General features: G+C 36.3%; 1 protein-coding gene across 5 annotated transcripts in view; it reads right to left on the reverse strand.

Annotated features, from left to right (window-relative positions):
• LOC114480629 (solute carrier family 24 member 2) overlaps positions 1-22,799 on the reverse strand; it is a 62,634-nt gene that overhangs the window by 21,170 nt on the left and 18,665 nt on the right. For 2 of the 5 annotated variants that reach the window (XM_028474936.1, XM_028474933.1), the window contains exons 3-5: positions 16,802-16,849; positions 13,949-14,057; positions 8,064-8,078 (exon numbers count right to left, since the gene is read on the reverse strand). In XM_028474936.1, the coding sequence (XP_028330737.1) occupies positions 8,064-8,078; positions 13,949-14,057; positions 16,802-16,849 (172 nt within the window). The remainder of the gene's footprint in view (positions 1-8,063; positions 8,079-13,948; positions 14,058-16,801; positions 16,850-22,799) is intronic. The other 3 variants (XM_028474934.1, XM_028474935.1, XM_028474937.1) reach the window with 3 other exon arrangements.

Here is a 22,799-nt window from a genome sequence, read left to right on the forward strand (position 1 = left end):
CAGCCTATTGAAGATGCCAGTGAGAGAAAATAAAATAAATGTAAAACATCTTGTTGAATAAATATAAATATACGTGGTCATGTGCAAATATTTTAGCTTTTAAAGACGATTACTTAATCATGAAGTTTATTGGTGAAAATAGGTAATAGTGACAGATCCCTGGTCCAATCCCATAAGGGCTGCTGTGCAAACACCTCCTGTTACTGTACTACCTCCAACTTATAAACATCCGTGCCCAACAATGGGCATTCGCTCTGCTTCCATGTGAGAGGATTATGGGGAAAATTAATGCTGCATGTGTGACTTGCCGGGCCTTGAAAATGCAGCCTCATGAGATGAAAAGAAATCTCACTGCAAAAAAGTCCTGCTCAAGCCAGAGGAGAAGCAATTTTAATAGTGATGGTGTTCTAAGGGTAGGGCAACCGTCAACTTCCAATTTAGTTTATCAAATCAATTTACTAAAACCATGATAAAGCTGTTATCAAGTCAGTGATTCTTAGCATGTGGCTATTTACAGTATGTCTTAATTTTAATTATTATTCCCCCAGAAAACCATAAAAGGGAGAAACTTTTTAACCCCTTTTGACCGTTTTCTTTGGCCATTTTTGCAACTTCCTTTGTTCCATCTTTGGCACTTGTAAAAAATGTGACGCTTTTTTGTTTTTTCAGACTTTAGCTTCCTTTGGCTAATAAATATCCCTTTTTCCTAATTTTTGTCCATTTTTGCAAGTTCTTTTTGAAAGTTTTATCCAATTTTTTTCTCGATTCTTGAACCTTTTTTTGCCACGTTTCATCAAAATAAGCTATTTTTTGCCCAATAAATAAGACTTGTTTCCTTTTTTCCTTCTTTTTGTTCCACATTTTGTTTGCCAAAATTCCACTCTTTTTTGTCAATTTTTTATTTATTTTTTTGCCATCCACTCTTGACTTCTTTTTGCCCATTTAAGTCAAATTTCACTCTTTTCTAGCTACAGATTTGCCACTTTTTGACCCATTTTTTGCCACTTGTTACTCATTTTTTGCCATTTACACTTTACTCATCGCTGTTTAACGGCGGATTTGTCAAATGGCTGGCTGTGATTGGCTTGATCACCATTCAATCAATATGTTTTCAACAATGAATCCCTCTGTAAAAAGTGAATGGGATTAATTTCTGTTTTTATGAAAGGGCGGGTGTCGCATCCCCCACGGGTGAGACGCGCCTGGCTCTAGCACAGCACTCCCAGACAAGTGCCTCAATCGGATATGATGATGATGATGATGGTTTGGAGTGCACTACTACTTGTGTATATGGACAGCTTCTAACTGGGGCTCCTCACAGCAGGACAATTACCCCCGAGACTAAATCACTGCCTGCTCAGTCGACTGTTATTGCTGTTAACCGAGGCACCTCCTGTCCTTGCCGTGTGACCTCTAAACCTCCAGTGAGCCGCGTGTGTATGTGCGCAGCCACAAGTGTTTGTGTGTGTGTGTGTGTGTGTGAGTGAGTGCATACTGTGTGTCTGATTGGGAGGCGATCGAGGATGTCGGGGAAATTCACAGGCTGCGCAAAAGCAAAAAGGCTTTTAACATTGATTCTTTTACCCACCCAGTGGCCCAGAGAGCACAGGAGGGGGGTGGGGGTGTGTATGTAATTCTAGTGTACTTGACTGGCCATAGTTACATAACACAGTGCAAGTGTCATCCGCTATCAAAAAGCTATTAACACGAAAGACGAATTTAAAGTTGGAGGTGTTATGTGGAAAATTTTACGTTGATCAGATTGAATTTATTCTGTACAAAGGATCAAATTGTTCAAGTTATACGTACATTTAAGGCTGTGTAATTAATCAAAATTAAATTACGATTTTGATTATTACACTAAACAATTACAAAAATTATTATTATTATACGATTATAAAAAAATATATATATTATTATTTTTTATTATACATATGTTTTATTTGCTGGAAAGTTGTTACTAGCAGTCTTTAAACAAGGCAGGAGAAATGCAGCAAAAACATTTGATAATGAAGAAGGAAGAATTAATACTTTACACCATTTTTATTTGTTTGCATTAAAAAATACAAAATAAATTTAATATATATATATATTTTTTGTTTGTTTGTTTTGTGCAAAAGTGAACATACCGTACTTGATTTTAGCATTTGAAGGATTTTATTTATGCTTATAGAATATATTTTACCATGAAAATAAATAACTTTTTGATTGACGAATAATCGTGATTTCAATTATGAATAAAATAATCGTGATTATTATTTTTTCTTTAATGGAGGAGCCCTATGTCCATTTAAATTGGATAGCTGTACTGTAATCAGATATAGGTTATAACCATGACATGATTTTAATCAGACAAGCATTTAATCAGATTACAGTCTCTCTACATAACCACAGCTAAAGGCTCTCAGTCAAAATACATTTCAAAGTAAAATAATCCCGGGTTAGGGTTTCTTGAGTTGAAAAAAGGAAAGAGTTGCAGATAGATTTAAGTCGGCGTTCATGGTTGAGGTTGGGATCAGGGTTCAAATTAATTTTAAGGGTTTTTTTTCTTTTTGCACATTGAAATAAAAAACTCTAATACAAAAATGGCTTGAGGTGCAGCTTTGATGAATGTAAGTCCTTTTCTTCTATACATTATACAATATACAGGATTTACATGGGATAAACAAAATAAAACGAAACACACATGAGCTTGTGTGTACTTTCTTTATCGTTTATTTCTACTATCTATTTCTGTTATGTTTATTTCGCACTATATTTCCATTAATATTTATTTTCTTGGATGCTGCAGGCCCCGAGGTACAAATTTAGTTTTTATGAAAACACTGAAAATGACAATAAAAAACCTTGAAAAGTGTTTGTCTTTGGACTTTGGCAATATATTGATTTTAAATCTTTTCTAATGAAAATGTGCTTTTTCTGATATTTAATTAACTCATTCCTGTTGCTAAAAAATACCATTAATATTAGCATTGTAGCTCTTGACACTAAGGTAACTATTTTAGGTAGAAAAACTTAAAAAATAAATAATAGAAAAAATTAAAATGATTAATTATTTTTCGGTCGGGAAACCAGACTCAAAATGCTCCTCACTTTGTTCTTCATCTTCTTCTTCTTCTTGTGTACACTATTTAAAATCGTTACTCCTCTGTTATTCGTGAACGGATTGGACTGAAATTTGGTAGCTATAATCTATGGATGTGCATGCATCGACGCACGGAGCCCGATTTTTGATTTGGGGCCCCAAACAAAAAGAAAACCAAGAACAAATGTCAATTTCCCATTTATTTGCGAGACAAATATTACAACGATTGGTGGTACCAATCATTGACACATATCAATAAATAAATGGGGTCCATTACTGCGCACCAGGGGGCCGCCAGGAGCCCCATTTTTCAAATGACTACTCCTCCGTTAGTTCTCCTTTGATCAGAATGCAGTTTGGTATGACTACTCTATGAATGAAAATTATGAGACGCTTGGAGCCCTTTTTTTTTTAATTTTTTTTTTAAAATGGGGGCCGGGGCCCACCCCCCATTTCCGGTCATTTCCAAATGTATGGGAACATAGTTGTGTGACATATCGTTTTAAAGGTAATTCAACGTACAGTAGATTATGATGTGCCTCGCACAATTCAATTAGGCCCATCACCCTTTTTTTTTGGTATCTTCTATTAAAGTCGTTTTCTCATTTATTTGCTAGTCAAATATTGTGACAGCTGGTGGTACCGAATCATTGACACATACCAATATATGAATGGGGCCCATTACTCTGTATGTGCCATGGTTTTTCAAATGACTACTCCTCCATTAATGCTAGTTGAATCGGAATGTAATTTCACATGGATGTTCTATGAGCGGATGTCAACAGCCTCGAGGAGACCTTTTTGAAAGGGGGGAAACACAGTCGTGTGAGATATCATTTCAAAGACAATTCAACGTAGATATTACGTCGCACAATTTAATTTGTTTTACTCGGTGGAACCGAGTCATTTCACTGGATTCTCGGGCTCAGTTCAGGAAAACTTGTTAAGGTAGGATTTTTCAAAAAATGTAAAACAGCACGAGCAGCGATCTAAATAGCACACTGCTGTTAAAAAAACAATTAACTTGTTCCAGTTGCAAACTACATAATTAAATATATATTTTTAAGAAATACATAAGAAAAAAAAAATACATGCACAATTTTTTGAATTCATCAACAAATAAATCAAGATTAAGATTTTCAAGAATAAGTAACACAAATAACAGATTTTAGACTTCATAGTATGTTTAGTTTAGTCATAAAAAAATGTTTTAAGAGCAGCAGCACAAAAAGCAACAGCCCAAAAATATCAATGTATGATAGCAGCATAAATAGAAAAAAAAACAACATATTTCCATTGCCTTAGGGCCGACTGCTCTGTGACAGTGAGGGCTTTATTGAACATGTGATCAATGGATTCCTGGGTCACGGTGCAGACAGTTGTGCTACTGGGGGATTTGGGGGGGGGGGGGTGTTGCAGAGGCAGTCTGGTAGGAACCCAGACTGGAGCAATGGATCACCGCCGCTCACAAAATGTCTCTTTTTTCAGAAAGAGTGAATGTCAAAGTACATTCCAGACTTTTACTAGCGTTGTTATTATTTCCATAAGTCACGTCTGCTGTAGGTGCTTTAACATTCAGCATGTAAGTTTGTATATTCTGAGTCTACTACAGACGAAGTGTGAAATGGCTAACCCTGCCAGCTAGCATGTTTAGCTACATGATTACATCGCTGTGTTCTGGCACTTGATATTGTGTGATAAATTCATATTCATGATGACATTCTGGTGACATTAGTACACAGAAACACTGTATGACCTTTACAGTGTTTCAGTAACCAGACGTGCACTACCAGCGCATGTGTCAAACTCAAGGCCAGCGGACCAAGAAGAAGTTTGTGTTCAAAGTAGAAATTACAGCAAAAACAAGCCTTTTTGTAAATTTTCATTTAAGTTGTAGATAAAATACGACGAGGGTTGCAATACTGCATTATTTCCAGTGATATTAAATTGCAATTATTTTTTAAAAAGCTCGAAAATTCTAGCAAATTATCCCACAGAATTCTGACAAATTAAATTGGAAATTTCGAGAGAACTTTTCACCAATTGCTTAACATTCTGGAATTTCTTTGGATTTTTCTGCTGTGGCCCACTTGAGGTCAAACTGGGTCGTATGTGGCCCTTGAACAACAAAAAGTTTGACCCCCCCTGCCTTATGGTATCCATTGTGGCCCACTGGAGAAATTCAAAATGACTGGTGAAAAAAAACCCAATAATAGTGTAAATAATATGTGTAAATGACCAAATAATTCAGTTGTACTTGTCTCAGTTCTTCCAAATTCTGAAATTCAAAGAAACTACACAATATTTGCAGGGGCTTGCAAGTTTATCATTCTTTTATTACATGACTGCAGTTATTCTTAACCACAAATTGTGGGGAAAAAAACCCACATTTTCACAGAAATGACCCAAAAATAAGTCACAAAATACAAGGAATTTAAAGAGAAGATCCTGTACAGACTGATATCAGAATCAGAATCAGAATCAGAATCAGAATCAACTTTATTGACCAAGTAATGTATTGAATACACACGAGGAATTTGTCTTGGTGAACTGTGCTCTCTCTGATAGTGAAAACATGAAATAAAAACAATCAACTAGAATAAATAAAAATAAATAAAAAAGAAGTATAACATAAATATAAAGAGTAGTTAGACTAATAGTAACAATCAACTAGAAAAAAAGAAAAATAAATAAAAAAAGAAGTATAACATAAATATAAAGAGTAGTTAGACTGATAATAACAATCAACTAGAATAAATAAAAATAAATAAAAAAGAAGTATAACATAAATATAAAGAGTAGTTAGACTAATAATAACAATCAACTAGAAAAAAAGAAAAATAAATTAAAAAAGAAGTATAAACATAAATATAAAGAGTAGTTAGACTAATAATAACAATCAACTAGAATAAATAAAAATAAATAAAAAAGAAGTATAACATAAATATAAAGAGTAGTTAGACTAATAATAACAATCAACTAGAATAAATAAAAATAAATAAAAAAGAAGTATAACATAAATATAAAGAGTAGTTAGACTAATAATAACAATCAACTAGAATAAATAAAAATAAATAAAAAAGAAGTATAACATAAATATAAAGAGTAGTTAGACTAATAATAACAATCAACTAGAATAAAGAAAATAAATAAAAAAAGAAGTATAAACATAAATATAAAGAGTAGTTAGACTAATATGTGCAAACTAAATAAGAGTAGTTAGTTATATCTGTCATTTATTGCTTGACACTGTCAGTGCCTTACATTCTGTATTTAACAATGTTTAAAATTATTTTTTCCCACCTAAAATCTCAAACCGATCTGTATTTGGCCCCTGAACTAAAATGACTTTGACACCCCTGCACTACAGTAACTGTTGTGCTAAATTGGGATTCAATTGGATCTTTCCTTAATTTATTTCATTCCTTTGCTGTAAACAAGTCAGAGCTCCTATTAAAAGGCTCGAGCCAGAGGCTTGTGGTCTGAGTCGTGAGAGTTTTTTTTTTTTTAGAAAGGTCTGGCTTGGCTGTTTATTGAGGGCTCAGACACTCTGCCTGTGGTTCAATATTTGATGCCAGTCCAAAGTGAGATTTCTTTGTAGCGCCATACAAATGGAAAAAAAACCACACAAAAAAAACAACAGTGGGTACTTGTGCCAAGTACTGACTGTACGAGCTGAAAAACAATCACATCGTGACATCAACACATAGCTTTAGCTTTTGAGCAAAAATAAAAGCTAAATAAAGGAGTAGGGGCTGCTTTAATGGAAGGACGAAAACTAATTTGTCAAATCTATTGCATTGAATAGCATTGTAAAGCCAAAATGTACCTCTTAGTCAAATATTTATTCTCATACTGACACAAAGGTTTGGTTTTCCTCAACTACAACTACATGGGTTTTAACCCTAGAACAATACTGGATTGACATTCATTTCATGAAGTCTCTTGGGTGACGACGTAGCTTCAGCATCTTCTCTGATGTTTTAGATTCAAGGACCAGGGGCCAAATTCGGCTCTTTACAGCATCCAACTCAGTCCACAGAAGAAACGGACAAAACGTGAATTATTGTGTAAATTACCCCAAAAAATCCAGTTGTAGATATGTCAAATTCACCAATTTAATAAAATTCTACAATCATTTTTCTTTATTTAAATCACATGAATGCTGTAATTTTTTTTATTGCAAATTGTCGAAAGAACTCTCAATTTTTCCACAAATCTTGCAATTTCTTACAAACAATTTCACAAAATCCCTCTAAATTCCACAAACATTGGTAGAATCAACATTTTCCTCAAGTGAATTGAACTGATATTGAAAACTTCCCCCACCCCCATTGCAAGGTTAATGCTAATGCTAATGCTATGCTATGCTATGCTATGCTATGCTATGCTATGCTATGCTATGCTATGCTATGCTATGCTATGCTAAGCTAATGCAGTGCGACGCAGGCCAGCACCTGCAGCCCCACTTGCATTTTCTTCAGAAAATGCAAATACTGTAGTTAGATTGTCACGTATTGTCATATTTTGATGGATTTTGATGATAATGACTTTTTATTGGGTATAATATATTGGGTAGAAATGACCTGGCGTTAGTGATGGTGTTACTAATTTTAGCGATGGTGTTCTGGGGTTTATCTGTCTTCCAGTGGGCAGTAAAACAAAGTGTAAACCTAAAGGACATCATAGGAGGAGAGAGGGGATAAAGGAATAATGTGGACAGTAATGTAGAAATGGTCACAGAGGGTTTTCCAGGGAGAAAACTGTACATCCACACAAGGGAAGAATGAGATACTGGAAAGAGTCTGCACGGATGGACGGTACACAGTTGACATTCAGCACGACAGCGCGAAGAAAATGTATACATAGAGGACACTTTGGGCGTGAAGATACATCTCCAGCCTGCTGCTGACATGATAACAGACTTATTTTGGGAGAAGCAAGAAAAAGGGTGACGGAAATTAGAGGAGTAACTCACCAGAGTCAGCAAATTCTGGAGGGGACAGTGAAAGGAAGAGAAATAGAAAAGGCAGAAACAGAGACATGATAAATCCAGGTGACATTCAGTTCGATAGCAAACACTGAATCATTGATAGGCATTTCCAAATGACCAACAAATAAGAAGAGTTAGATGACGAGTAGTTTGAAAGCACTCCGCTGCTGCAAAAAGGAAAATGTGCCACTGTGTATGGCAGTGAGTGAACAGATGTTGATTTTAACATCAAAAAAGGCATCAACTTTTTCAAATTAAGTGTCTGAAAATAAATCCAAAATGGCCGACACACTGTCAACAAACCAATCGCCCTTCTGGGTTTTTCCTACATGCCAAAAAAGATCACTTTGCTCAAATTTTGTGCAAAATTTGGCTGTGATTGCAATGATCGAACTTAATTCTGCAACATTTGGGATGTGGGCAGGATGTATCTTAGGTCAAGGGTTCTCAATCTCGGGTTCAGGACCGCATTTGGGGGTCGTGAGACACCTGGAGAATATTTCTTGAAAAATTTGAGCCCATTTTTGCTGATTTTTAACCTTTTTCTGCAACTACACCAAACCTGCCATATTTTAACATATTTTCATCACTTTTTCACTCCTTTTAATGCATTTTTGCAACATTACCTCAATTTCGGCCACATCTCCATCAACTTTCAATGCTTTTTCTGCACTTTTTTTTCCACTTTCAATACATTTTCACCACTTATAAACCCTTTCCACCACATTTACGACCTAATCATGTCACTTTTAACCACTTTTCACCTTATTTCATGCTTATTTTTTCTAATTTAACCACATTCACGATTTGTCATCCCCATTTTTCACAGTTTAAAGTAACTATTCCTACTTTTAAAATTACATTAACCCCAATGCCCCTCCCCCATTTCTGCCACTTCTGAGCCACTATTGACACTTTAAATCTTTTTCTTGCTGTCTTTCTTTGCTCCTTTTAATGCATTTTTTCCACGTCTCCATCAAATTCTAATTATTTTTTCCACTTTCAAGATATTTTCAGCACTTAATATAAACCCTTTCCACCACTTTTCCGACCTAATGTCACATATGTTGACCCATTATTGTCACTTTTAACCTCTTTTCCCCATATTTCATGGTTATTTATGCTAGTTTAAGCATATTCACGATTTGTCATGCCCATTATTTGCCAGTTTAAACCAATTTTTTCTTCTTTTTACATTACATTACCCCAACCATCCATTTCTGCCACTTTTAAGTCAATATTGACACTTTGAACCATTTTGACCTCTTTTTCTGTCAGTTTTTGGCCACTGTAATTTGCAAAGTTTTTTGTTATTCAATGTTCACGTCCGTGCTCAACCACCTTCAGGTACAGTGGAGGTCCCTGGTCTCTGGATCCTTTATTTTGAAAAGGTTGAGAACCACTGCCTTAGGTAACAGTAAAAAAATGCCCCAGTGCAGATCAAATGGTGCAGGACCAAGGGAGCAAACAAGGATGACAAGTAAGAGTCCGTGTTTAAACCAGGAAAAACCCCATAAACACACACACGCGCGCGAGCACACACACACTGACTTCCGTAGCTCTAAAAGCCTTCTGAGTAAAAGCTTCTAAGTAACCCAGGCTGCAGCAGTGGCAGAAACACCCTCAGACGACTTTTGCCTGGATGCGTACAACTTTATTTTGAGGCACGCCGATGAAAAATGTATGGAGAGAGTCGTGCCAGCTCCCCGCGGGTCCTGCTGAGCTACACTTAATGCTGAAGAGCTCGCAAGGACACGCAGAAATGCTTCCGTCTGTGAGAGACGCACCTGCTCAACTCTTGCTGTGCTGCAAGTTCACCAAGAAAATGCTGCTCGACACTACGGAAATAAGTAAAGGTGCGTGACGGAAGGCGGGTGCTCAACTCAACCTCATTTGGAGGCAGCCTAGGAAACGGTTTAATCATCAAAAAGTCATTCCATGTCATCTCAACAGATTTTCAGGACGTCCTGAAATTTTTACCAATTGTTCTGTGATTATTCAATGGGTGCACTACATTTTTTGTTTTGATCGGATCAATACCTATTGCCAATTTCGTGAGTGGTGTATAGCAGTAATTTTTGCATATTCTGAGAGAGTAGGTGGAGCTGTATTACTGTACCAAATTTCAATTTCCTATAAGGTGTAGTTCCTGAGCTATTGGAAGCTGAAAGTGGAAGAAAAACAAGGGCCCATGCAAATCGACACATACCCCCCCCTCACTAAATTGTCCATCTCTCAAAAGGTTTTAATCCGATCAAACTAAAAACGTATAGTGCGCCTTTTGAATAATCATGGAACAATTGGTAAATATTTCAGAATGTTTTTTAAACCGAAGTGCATGGGCCATTTGTGAAATGACACCAAAGCTTTGAGAGTAATAACAACTGAATACTTGAAGTTCTCACTGTCTTCTGCTGTTTCAACATAATAAAACTCTTACTTGACGGATGGGATCTGGATATACTGATTCTGGAACAGTTTGAAAAATGAAATAAATCCAAAAAATCATATTGACCAATATTTTATGTAATTTGACTCAGGTTACTCCACAGAGTATAAACCCGGATTAGTTCCAGCGTTTCATCACAATATTTTGGAAAAAATGCAGATGCCCATACATTTGAACCTCCTCTATTGTTATTAATTAGGAATGTAATGAAATTTCGTGACAGGCATCCTCTGGAGTTGCGCATGCATTCAAAAGGCGGAGTTGAATGACATAATCTACATTGCTGGACTTTTAACTGCATTTTATGCTATCCTACCTGTTGTCTAACTTAGTGATTTACAACTGCCAGAAAGTCTATCCCTCCATGTTAAAGCGTATCGCCCATATTAAACCACATGTATCGAGTATCATGTGATATATTATGGAGAACATCACAAATACTAACACTGCTTAATTTGAGCAACTTTACTCTCTCCTTTTTTAAGTTACAGGGGGGGGGTGCGGAAAATTTTTAAATTTCAAACTGCATTTTGAATTGATTTTGGCAGGTCCAAAATGCAGCTTTCAAAACTTTTATGTTACAGAAATGAGAAATAATAATAAATAACAGTTAGATTGGTACAATTCTTTATATTCTTTATTTGTGAAGCAAAACACTCCCACACACTGTCTTCATCAACAAAGATTTGTGACACATTTGCTACTCTACATTGGGAATCATTTAATTTTTTCATATCGTACGGTAAGCCCTATATCATATCATATGTCATATTGTATCATGTGTTAACTATTTCATTGCACCCCTAGTATTAATGGGGATATAAATGTCTTCCAAGCATTTAAAGTGTAAATGATCAATGATCTAGATAACAATTCAGTACTTTAAATGACGATCCTTCATTTAGGGCCTCTCACACGTCATAATTCATCTACTTAATTATCTTTTGATTACATTAAAATACAAGAAACCTGATATATCACAGGAACAGATAGAAACACAAAGGGCCTTGGCAGCATTCATATGCACGCCGGCTCCAGCTTCACGGTGGCCCAGCAGGGCTGTGATTTACATTTTAATCACTGAGATGGAAAGATGAATACAGTCTGAGACGGGACGCCTCAGACTCGGTGTACAACAGCCCTTTGATACATGTTAATGGGCACTTTAGGACGCGTCTTGGGGCAGCCTATTAATCTTTTCCCGAGCTGACTAATTCTAGGGTTGTCTTTCAAGGAAGGTAAAAGTCATTTCAGAGAAAGCTGGAATGTTTTCTCGCTGCAAAGCAGACATTGGCTAATGCAATCATATCCATCCCAGGGGGGGAATGGTTTCTGTCTGGGTATTGTTTTTTATGTTTACGAATGCTCTTTGGACTTTATGAGCTATGAGGTATTTTGTTGCGCGGGCGTATTTATAACGATGCCTTCGATCATCATTTCTAAATATAAATGCTGATGACTGTTAAGAGAAAAAGCAGGGTAAACATGTTATCATCTTGTAAAGCTGGCATCAGTGTTTAGCAGTAAAATTCATTTTTGAGGATTAGGTTTTGTCATGTATTGTTGCATGTTATTTATTTAGAAGCCAGTGCTTAAAGTAAAGAGATGCAGTCATATTAAATGCTTCAAATCTACTGAAAACCCCGTCAGTCCTTCCAAAACTTGACGTTTTCTACCTTTAAAAGGAGAATAAAGGTGTGTCTCAACCAGTGAGATTCTATAATAATAAAAGGCTGCTTTATCTTATCTTTAGCCAGCTCGGCTAACAGGCCTTCAGCTTCTATTAAAAGAAAATTAACTTCCGTAATTCCAGCAAGATTCTTTTTGTCTTCTTTTTAAATAATATGTTAAGGTTTCGATTATTCAGACAACTGTTCCTCAGGAAATCCACTTTGATCTCCTGACATGTTTCTGATCGCTTTGATGATTCCTTTGAAGTTTCCTTTGAAGTTTCCTTTGAAGTTTCCATTGAAGTTTCCTTGACTTCCACGTAATAATTATTATTAATACGTGTCAGGAGATCAAGGTGGATTTCCTGACTAACAGTTGTCTGAATAAATTAAACCATAACAAATTATCTTCCATGTCTTAATTCAGTGAGAATTAATTTGTCCTTTTTTTCAGGGAATTTTGCTTCACAGTGACTAGTTACGTATCACAATGCCAGAATAGCAAAATATTTGGATGCTAAACCTCTTCTATCACACAGGAAGATGTGCTTTTACTAAAATGCAAATCAATTTTAATAAAAATTTTGTCATTAAGACTATTTTTTGTAAAATATTCTGGTTTTAGTCAATTCAATGACCTTCTCGTCGACTGAATCTTTTATAATTCCAGAAAGTTTGTGTTGTCTTCTGTTTTAAAATGATATGTTAAGGTTTAATTTATTCCATTTTTTCAGGAAATTTACTTTTATCTCCTGACAGTCTTCCTCAAAGGCATATGAGGCAAAGTACATTTCAAAGAACATTTCCTGAAAATAGTTGCCTGAATAATTGAAACCTTAACAAAGGAATCTGTTAGCGATATATGTGACTAGAATATAAAGCAAAAGAGTTTATGCATTTTTAAAAAAAATAGAATAACTATTGATCAAACCGGATATGGGATGGTATTAATGTTTGTAAATACACACAGACAAATAGATTTGATGTGATCAATGTGTGAAACCACATGATCACTTTATGCACTGGTTCCCAACTCTTTTTTGGATCGTGACCCCATTTTGATATCACGAATTTCTGGTGACCCTAGACATTTTTATTTCTAAAATGTATAATTTTTAGATTAGAATTTTAGAATCAGTTTGTGCTATAGTGCTCTACAAATTACCCAGGATTAGTGATAAATACGATATGTGTTTCTATTACTGCATTTTATTTGAAGGAGATTTAAAATAGACAAAGTGAAAGTATAGAATACAGTTGTTTAAAATGGTGCTGTTTTAAAAAAAAATAAATAAATAAATATATATATATATATATATATATATATATATATATATATATATATATATATATATATATATATATATATAATCAATTACTCGCACTTTGAGATTACTATTGTTGTAATTTGCGCTATACAAATAAAGTTAAAATGAATTGAATAGACATTTCCGGTGACCCCGTTTATACCGCAGGCGACGCCACATGGGGTCCCGACCCAAAGGTTGAAAAACACTGACTTAATGGATCAGTTATTAACAAATTATTAAGTTATAGTCTTCAGTATTGTCACTTAAAACAATCTAGCCAATGACAATTTTTAGTAAACCAAATAAACGCTGATATGGAGTAAAACCTTTACAGTAAAAATAAAACATCAGCTCTAGTTTGGCTGTACCTGATGAGGCAACTTTGAACAGTAAAAGTGGTGACTGATTGGTTGTTGGAGGTATTATTTTGGACAGTCCTACCTTCACTTAAAGGGTCGAGTGTGTGGATCATCAGCTGGAAGATGCTGTTCCTCATCAGGCTGTTGTGCAGGGAAGCAGAGCTGCCTCCCCTTTGAAGGCGGGGCCTGGCCTGTGAGAAAGGACGGAGGACTAGTCAGTCAACGAGTTACATGATATTTACTTGTGGGTTGAATCATGTAAATGCTCCACGCGCACCTCACCTCCTTCAGCAGACTCTCCTTGTTCTTTTGTATATAGTTACTGTTATTGTGATAAGGGAAGAAATGTATATTTTTGAACTTTTGAGTAGGAAAATAAAAGGTTTTAGTGTCAAATAAGCAGAGAAAAGATGCTCAGGTTGTCAAAGGCTTTTCTGTAAGTCCGTTGAGTATAACTATGGTAAATTTGTATTTTTATGTGTTGCGTGTGGGTACGTACAGTATATTATACATAAAACTATGTATACTTTTTTTTGACCCTTTTCTTTTATTTATTTATATTCTTTTTTTAAAGCTACATGGAAAAGAGGATGATTTGTAATTCTAAGGAAGAAATATTTATTCTTTGTTTTCCAGGTTTATTTTATTTTATTGAGTTTTTTATTTTTATTTTTGTTTATTTTATTATTCAAATTGTGTTGTATGCCAACCTCAGAGGTGAAAGTACTCACGTTATGTAATTGAGTTGCTTCTAGGGGTATTTGTACTTTTTTTTAGTATATTTCTAAATCAGTAATTATACTTGTACTTAAGTATGTTTTAAGAAAAGTAAAGTACATTGTTACATTTCTAATCCCAACTGTTACTGTGTAAATTACTTTTTGTGATTATTTTTTTTTCATTTTCCGTTTTATGGTCTCTTCATAAACTGCTGAACTCAGGTTTTAAAATTCATAAATTTAGCCATACTTAGAGAGCCTGAGAATTTCTTTATTTTTTATTTAAATTGAATGAATTGGTGTTATTTTATTTTTTAAAAAATGTACATTTTGACAAATCTTTTATTTTCTACAGATGTCCAAGTTCCAACTGTGCAATATTTGGACCCTTTTTAAGGTTATACATGCTTGCTGTATGCAAGGGAACCGTGGCAAGATTTATTACCAAAAATAAACATGGGGAGGGTGACAGTAACTAGTAACTTTTACTTTGACTGTTTCATTGAGCTACTTTTTACTTGTACTAGAGTATTTTATGTATGACATACTTGTACTTGATTACGATTTCAATCAAGTAACAGTAGTTCAACTTGAGTAAGATATATCGGTACTATTTACACCTCTGGCCACCCTGTGTGAGTGTTCAAACAAAAATACAGAAAAAAAAAAAAATTGTAAAAAAAAAAATTGTGGTATGTATCGGGTTATAATCACTCATATAAAAACAACTTTTTAGTTCCCTTGACTCGCTTGTTGAACGCTGTCAGTCGTTTCCACCTAAAAATGGCTACTCTATATCCTCCTGGATGAATTATTAATCCTTTAGCCTCTTTTCCCATTTTAGTAGAACCTGAAACCCAGTGAAAAATTAAACTCACATCCATAAGCCTCGTGCATGGAGACAAGCATTCACCGTTAAGATGGCATTTCAATCCCACCTGCCCTTCACCGAGGCCATCAACCTAAGCTGTAGGAAATAAGGCAGCGTTGCTTGTGGCGTACGCTGTTGACTGCTCACAGTTGACATGTAGGCACTGGAGGTGTCTGGTGTTAATTCACAGACCAGTATGGGTGTGAGTGGGAAACAGGGGGAGACATCACAGTACCAAAACCTGAACAAATATCTCCCTTCTGCTTTTTTTTTATTTTATAATACCGTTTTAAATGAAACTCAACACTATTGATTGAAAACTACAGGCATTATAAGAGTCGTTAGATTGCATGCTCTTTTCTCACTTTGTTTACATGCAGCTTACGAAGACGAGTTAACCCTCCTATTATCCTTAAAATATTTGTAACACATTTTACCCCTGGGGTCAATCTGAGCCCAAGGATATTTGCCTCCAGAAAATGATTTTCAGAAAATATTGATTGTTTAAAAGTAGTGTAATAAAAACACAGATGTTTTTTTCTAACATAATAAATCACTGTGATTATAATCGTGATTACAATGTTGATCAAAACAATCGGGATTAATTTATCTTGAACAGTTTTCAACCAAGTCTTCTCAAATTTACTGACAACATTAATGACCACAAGAGTATGAATCCTATTGGTGGTGAAGATGATATGACCTTTCCTGCAGCGCCACCATCAGGTCAAACTTTTAGTTTTAATGTTAGTGTATCTTGAAAATCGTTCATTCAAATGTTTTCTAATTTGGGGTGCACATTCATGACAAAATGAACCTTATTGATTTATGTTGGTCTTTCCATTTTTGGAAGGGATCGTGTTCGGCTGGAGGGTCAACGCTCTCATTCTCATCAGATGAGAATGCCTCTTCTATGTTACTGTGAAAGAGCTGTTCCAAAACCTAATTGACAAGAAAGAGAGATAAGCTAAAACAGCTTGTGGTTAAATTGACCCCAGAGGAAAACCAATGCGTGCAATGTGTTCAGCACATTGAAAAAAGATCATTATGATAATTTAATGCTTAATCAATTGTACCCATATGAAGCAAAAAAATAACGGCAACTAATCTTTTTTGAATGCTAAATATTAAATGGGGTGAAATTGTCCCCAAGGATAATAGGAGGGTTAATACTGAAGAAAAAAGATTTGGGGAACAGGCAAAGCTACTCTCTGCACATTTGGATCCTGAAGGTTTGCGATAACATTGCAAAAAGGAGAAAACACAAGGCACAGCTAATACAGCTACACTGAAACGGGGACAAACACAGAAGCACACAGGAAAGTGTCAATCATACAGAACCTACCGACAGCTTCCCGTCATCCTCTGGAGCCCCTGGACTCGCCTTCTCATCCAACACAAAGAGAAGGAGAAGGAAGTTGGGGGGGGGGAAGGAGTGAGAAAGAAAGAGAAAGAGAAAACAGGACAAAGATGTGAAGCACGCTGCAGACAAGCACACAGACGAGATGAAGAGACGGTAGAGAGAGACATTACAGTGTGGGAACATTAAAACAGTGATGGTGGAGACTAACCAAGTCGACAAGACATGAGGGAAGGACTCCAAGATACCACCGTCATGATTAGAGTTGGGCATTGTTTGAATTTGAACAATTCCGATTCGTAACGATTCCAGATATTTATTCGTTTAAGAGTCATGGTCAAAAAAGTTCATATGTTTTAAATGAGCTAGCTAACAAGACGTCTTTCTGGATGAAATAGTCTGAACCTCTCCATGAATTTAAATCCTATGATCTTTTCACTTTTTTTTTTCGGCGAGAGCTGAAACCGTCTGGGGGGGGTGGGGGGTGAGACCTGAGTTACAAGGTAACGCAAACACTTCTGGTGGATTTTTCTACGTTGGTGTTTAGCGGCTTCTTCTTCCGTTTGGTGGACTGGGTGTCGAAAGTAGGAATCAAAATGTAAAAATTTGAATGATTCTGGGAGAATTGGAAAGCTACACCCGGGACCAATCAATGCTTGATGCCCAACCCTAGTCATGATTGTCTACAAGTTGAGCAGAATTTGACTGTTTCTACTTAAATATTCTCAAAACTGTTCCATCAACATTGATGCAAATTCAGAGGTGGGAACAAGTCACTGCTGCAAGTCATGCCACTAAAATCCCGAGTCAAGGTCATTCAAGACCAAGTCATGTCAAAAGTCTTATAAGTATTAACAAGTCATGAGTACAAAAGCAGAGAACATATTTGTCAAATAATAGTGATATAATTTTACATAATGCTGTCATAAACAATCAATCCAACATCGTTTTGGATTTTAAAATTTTTACAGTCCCTCTGTTAACCAAAAAAAAAACAATAATCAAATGGGAAGTGGAACAGGGAACAATTTTTCCAAATCAATAAGTAATAACATAATCTTTAAATCCAAAGGATATCAGTCTTGGAATTATTTTCTCTGCTAGTGCGCGCACGTCTCAGCCTAGCGTGATGTTTTGTTTTAAGCTGCTCTTTGATTGGCTGTCAGTTTGTTTAAAAATCGACCTGTTAATCAAAGTCCTGTTTGCCTTCAGATGGCAGAGTAAGTTTGAGCAGACTTATTGCTCATTAATAATAATTGCATTTTATAAAATCTTTTGTCATGGAAGGGTAGGACATCATGCCTTCCTCAATAGGCTCAAGTCCGAGTTAAGTCACGAGTCATTGGTTTTCAAGTCGAAGTCGAGTCTAAGTCATGTAACTCGAGTCCACACCTCTGTGCAAATTAACTCATTTAAAGGGGACATATCATGGTTTTAAATCCTTCCTTTTTACATATAAATCATACAGTTGTGGTCTATATAAAGCGGAACTGCAATGCTTGGGTCTGAATTCCTCATTATTATAGCTCCACAGGCCCTTTTTCTACCACTTTTCTGATGTGCTTCTGAGAGCAACTCGTTTTGGTGTGGTCTCTTTAAATGCAAATGAGACGCTCCATATCCCGCCCCCTCTTCAGGTGACACTCGGTTCAACTCCACCCTGCTCGGCCATTTTTGTAGTTTGATAGAAGAGATACGGCTATGTAGCGGCGCAGAAAACGTTTATTCACACGTTATTTACACAATGTCAACAACGGAAGACTTCCATCCATCCAGCCTTACATGTTACAGCCAGAGTCGGACCCGGCGGAGCGAGATGAAAATGAAGATGATGAACCTGCAGAACCCTAAGAAGTGAGCTAACACAAGCACCGAGCTAACGCTAGCGCCAAGCTAACATCACGAAATGCATTTTAATATAGTCTTTTCAAAGACAAAAACAGCAAAATGAAATGACTAATGAAAACTTTAGACTCAAATGAAATCACGTAGGCCATATCATCAAAAATCTAAAACGAGCACACAACGCTAACATATGAAGTCTGAAGACGGTGCAACTGCTAATGCTAACAAAACAATGACAGGGACGTCTGATCATCACACTTTTTAGCGTTATTTACAGCTTACCGAAGTGCTCTGTTCGTCGTCTCCAAAGATAGAAGGAATTGAACCCTCAATCAGACAAAGTCTTTCGGCAAATCCTTCTTTATACTGGCAGAGGTTGCTGAAGCAGTCATCCTTGAAGTGCTTCGCGCACACAAAAATGACCTTACCCACAGATGTGGGTACATTTCTGTGAAAAATAAAACTCAACCAGGCACTTTGAAAAGGTTCTGATGCTGGGAGACGGTGTAATGAAGCATGTGGGTTACTACATCCAACAACCAAACATTTTGACTTATCCTCTCGTAACTTCTGCATCCTGGAGCTTGGACTACAAAATAAAAGCGAGAAATAAAAATGGCGGATTGCTCGAAGTGTTGGACCTGGAGTTGATGTACTAATTTGGCAGTTCCGCTGCAAATACTGTGATGTAATAGTCCAAAATACGTAATAGGGAATAGAAAAATCAAAACAGATTGAAAAATATGAGCAAAACAGAAGATAAAGATATCAATGGAGCACCTGAAGAAACTAATTTTTTTTCTGTACTTCTAAGCACTCTAAATATACAACAAAATGCATTTAAGGGCTAAAAAAGTGGATTTAGCATGATATGTCCCCTTTAAGTCAAGGATGTTGTCTATAGCAACTGCTTACATTAAGGTCTTGAGATACAATGCATAAAATAGTGAAGAGACACAAAGAAGCCCTTAGTGAGAGGTCTAAAATGTACGCTTAATCTGTGCCATGTGACACAAGGATTAGGGGAAGCTAACAGTAAAGCCATTGGTAACTAACAGTAAAAATATACCTCTGAAGCTCTGAATTTCACATGCGGCGTCTTATTTCACACTATTGCCTCTTGTTGGTTTCTCTGTCTGTGCAGAAACCAGGGCAATGCAAATGTTCTCACTTCCAACAAGACAAGACAAAAAGCGCACATTGCCAGTTTTTTAAGTGCTAACTTTACTTGAGAGGCCTTGGCAGATCACACAAAAGAGACTTCAGTCTTCTTTTTGTAGTCACTCCATCATTCTCAGCGGGGACATTTTTGGCATGGACATTAATGCCACACACGGGTTTATTTTTGAAACAAAGGCCTTTCACCACCAACTGTCTGATTTAACTGTGTTCTCTTCATCTCTACAAATACCAGCTTCTCTTCCACCACGGGAGAAGGAAAACCAAGCATTAGTTCTGGATCTGATGATATCAGGCTTTATCTTTAAGGGTAACATATGTCAGAGAGGGATGCACTGGTAAGTCAATATCAATAGTTGAATTATATTCTTAGAGATGTCAGTAGTTTGGTCGTCTTATAAAGTTAATTAAAAAGCTTGTGATTAGGATCAGATGAGTTCTTTGGTTCCATATCTGGACATAATTGAATGTTTTACAGAGTGAGGTGATATAATGGAGAGTACTGGGAAAAAACTTGAAGAATAAAGGCTTCAAGAGAATCACTGCCCTTGTCCAGCGAAGAAGCACAAGAAATAACTGTAAGAACGAGCATCCGTCTACAGGACTCCACATACAACTTTTCCGCAAATATCAATAGGATATACTTCTCAATTTTCCAATATTTTTACTTTATTAAACCTTTTAATCTTTTTATTGAGCAAATAATCTTTGATTTATTGATCAATGCGGCTATATATGTCTTTATCTGATAAAAAAAAAAAGTGTTTGGTCTTTGGTTTAGGGTTCTCCTCTTCCTACCCACTAACCCCAACCAGTCTCTGAGTCTGGTTCTGCTGGAGGTTTCTTCATGTTAAAAGAGTTTTCCTCTCCATTGTCACTGTCCATTTAAACACAACTTTATGTTTTGAGATAAAGCCATGATATATCTTGCTGTATTTGGCACTTTATAAATAAAGTTGAATAGAAGGGGTGCAGGAGTTATGATTATTGACAGACGTGTATTAGCAGAAGTAGCAGTTCGCAAGTGAAGAATAAATACAAGTTATTGGGGTTTTTGCCGAAATAATTCAGTTGATGTCCAGTTGTTTTATTCATTAAAGCTAATTTAATGTTTTTACAAGAAAAGAGTGTCTTCATATACTGCTTTATAGAGGTCTAAAAGTGCATGTTGGCCTTCTTTGTGTACAGCGATAATGAGCGTTGCACCATGTTTGTGCAACTTATTAAATCTTCAGCATCTCTTGATTTGTGTTGTTTCTGTTGAAGTTGCACACTTGATCAGAAAATGACAAATCATGTAAAGGTTAAAGCTGCAGTTTGTAGAATCTGTGAGACTGGTGTGGAAACCACACTGACCCTCTCTTAGATTCTCACTTCTCCACGTTGGTCTTTCTTTTTTTGCCGTGTAAGCCATTGTGCCTAACGCTGCAATAGGGACTTTTCCTGCTGGAACGTCGCGAACATGCTTCGAATTTTGTCGATCGGCCAATAGCAACGACCAAAACAGCTCATGAACCACTTGGTTTGTAAAAAGATCTTTGATTGACTGAAAAGTAGTGTCTCGTTCCTTGATTTCTAAAGCTCGAATACAGAGCCAACAATTTGAACTACAATTTGCGAAAAGACTATTATTGATTTTTGACCAAATGATTCCAAAAAACTTACATACTGTATCTTTGAGTAGGCCTGGACAATATATCGAGATTCAAGATTTATCAAGATTTCTATTTTGAAGATATAGAAAATTACAATATCTGCTATAAAAACACAATTTTTATTTTGTTTTGTATTAAAATACTGGTTTTAGGAGTCACTGCTTTTGCTACTTCTCAGAACAGCAAGAAAAGCACAGTTAGATGGATTGCTGAGTGAAATTTAACCCAGGTTTGTCTTTATTGACTTTATTGCGTTAAAAATATTGAGATTTATATTATATATCGCCATTTTAAGAAAAAAATACTGAGATATGAATTTTGGTCCATATTGCCCTGCACTAGCTTTGAGTAATAACCAAGTAATGTAGGGTGAATGCATGAACTATAGATCCTTGCGGATGTTGAGGAAACTGCTGTCATTGTGAATGTCAGTGGCAACTGTCTTCATGTAACAGCACATAAATTAGCATACATTAGCTTTGCCTCTGCTCAGCTCCAGCCTAATTACAGGGATGAGTGGGTGAAATTAAACATTAGCTGAAAACTGAGCTGAAGTTTAGGTATTTCGTGGAGATTTCTCACAGAGCTATTTAACAAAAAAAACCTCCACTCTTGCCCTCTTATATTCCATCTCCTCTGAGTTATTCTCTGCATATTCAAGGTGTAAATCGTCTATTTTGATCCCAAGCACCATCCTCAAAGGAGAGTCAGGGCGGTTTGGAGGGAGCAGGTGAATGTGCCGGATAGAGATTAAGCCATGGGTCCCGCATTAAGCCGGCGTTAAATATTATGACTAATAATCACATAGTGAGATTAGTGTGTTCTCTGGAGTTTTTGTGTACTCTAATACCGGAAGCTCTGCCTTCCAATTCTTACGTAACGTCACAGCAGAACTGTTCTTGGAAGCGGATCAGCCGAGGGAGATAAATGTCTCTCTACAGCCGTGTGTGCGTTCAAAGCCACGTTACGGAGAATTATCGATGAAGAGTGTGACATCATGCCGCGAATGCTTCCGCTTCTCGTGCTGAAATTGCCCACAGCTTAAAAGTGGGGAGAGGAGGAGTCTGAGCTCACTGGTAAAATGGCGTGAAAGATGAGCTGGAAGTCCTGGCTTCTACACATCAACTGAGGATTACAGTTCTGGTGGTAAAGCAGCCTGAGAGCACAGAAAAAAAAGGTCTATTTCTGGAGGACTGTTTCCGTATCTAAGCCAAATTATGCAGGAAAATAATTTTAATTTCTTAAAATTTCTAGTTTTTAGGCTGTTGAGTTTGATTTAACCCACAAAGCTGCTTTAAATCTCT

Source organism: Gouania willdenowi, chromosome 18, assembly GCF_900634775.1.
Source record: "Gouania willdenowi chromosome 18, fGouWil2.1, whole genome shotgun sequence".
NCBI lineage: Eukaryota > Metazoa > Chordata > Actinopteri > Blenniiformes > Gobiesocidae > Gouania > Gouania willdenowi.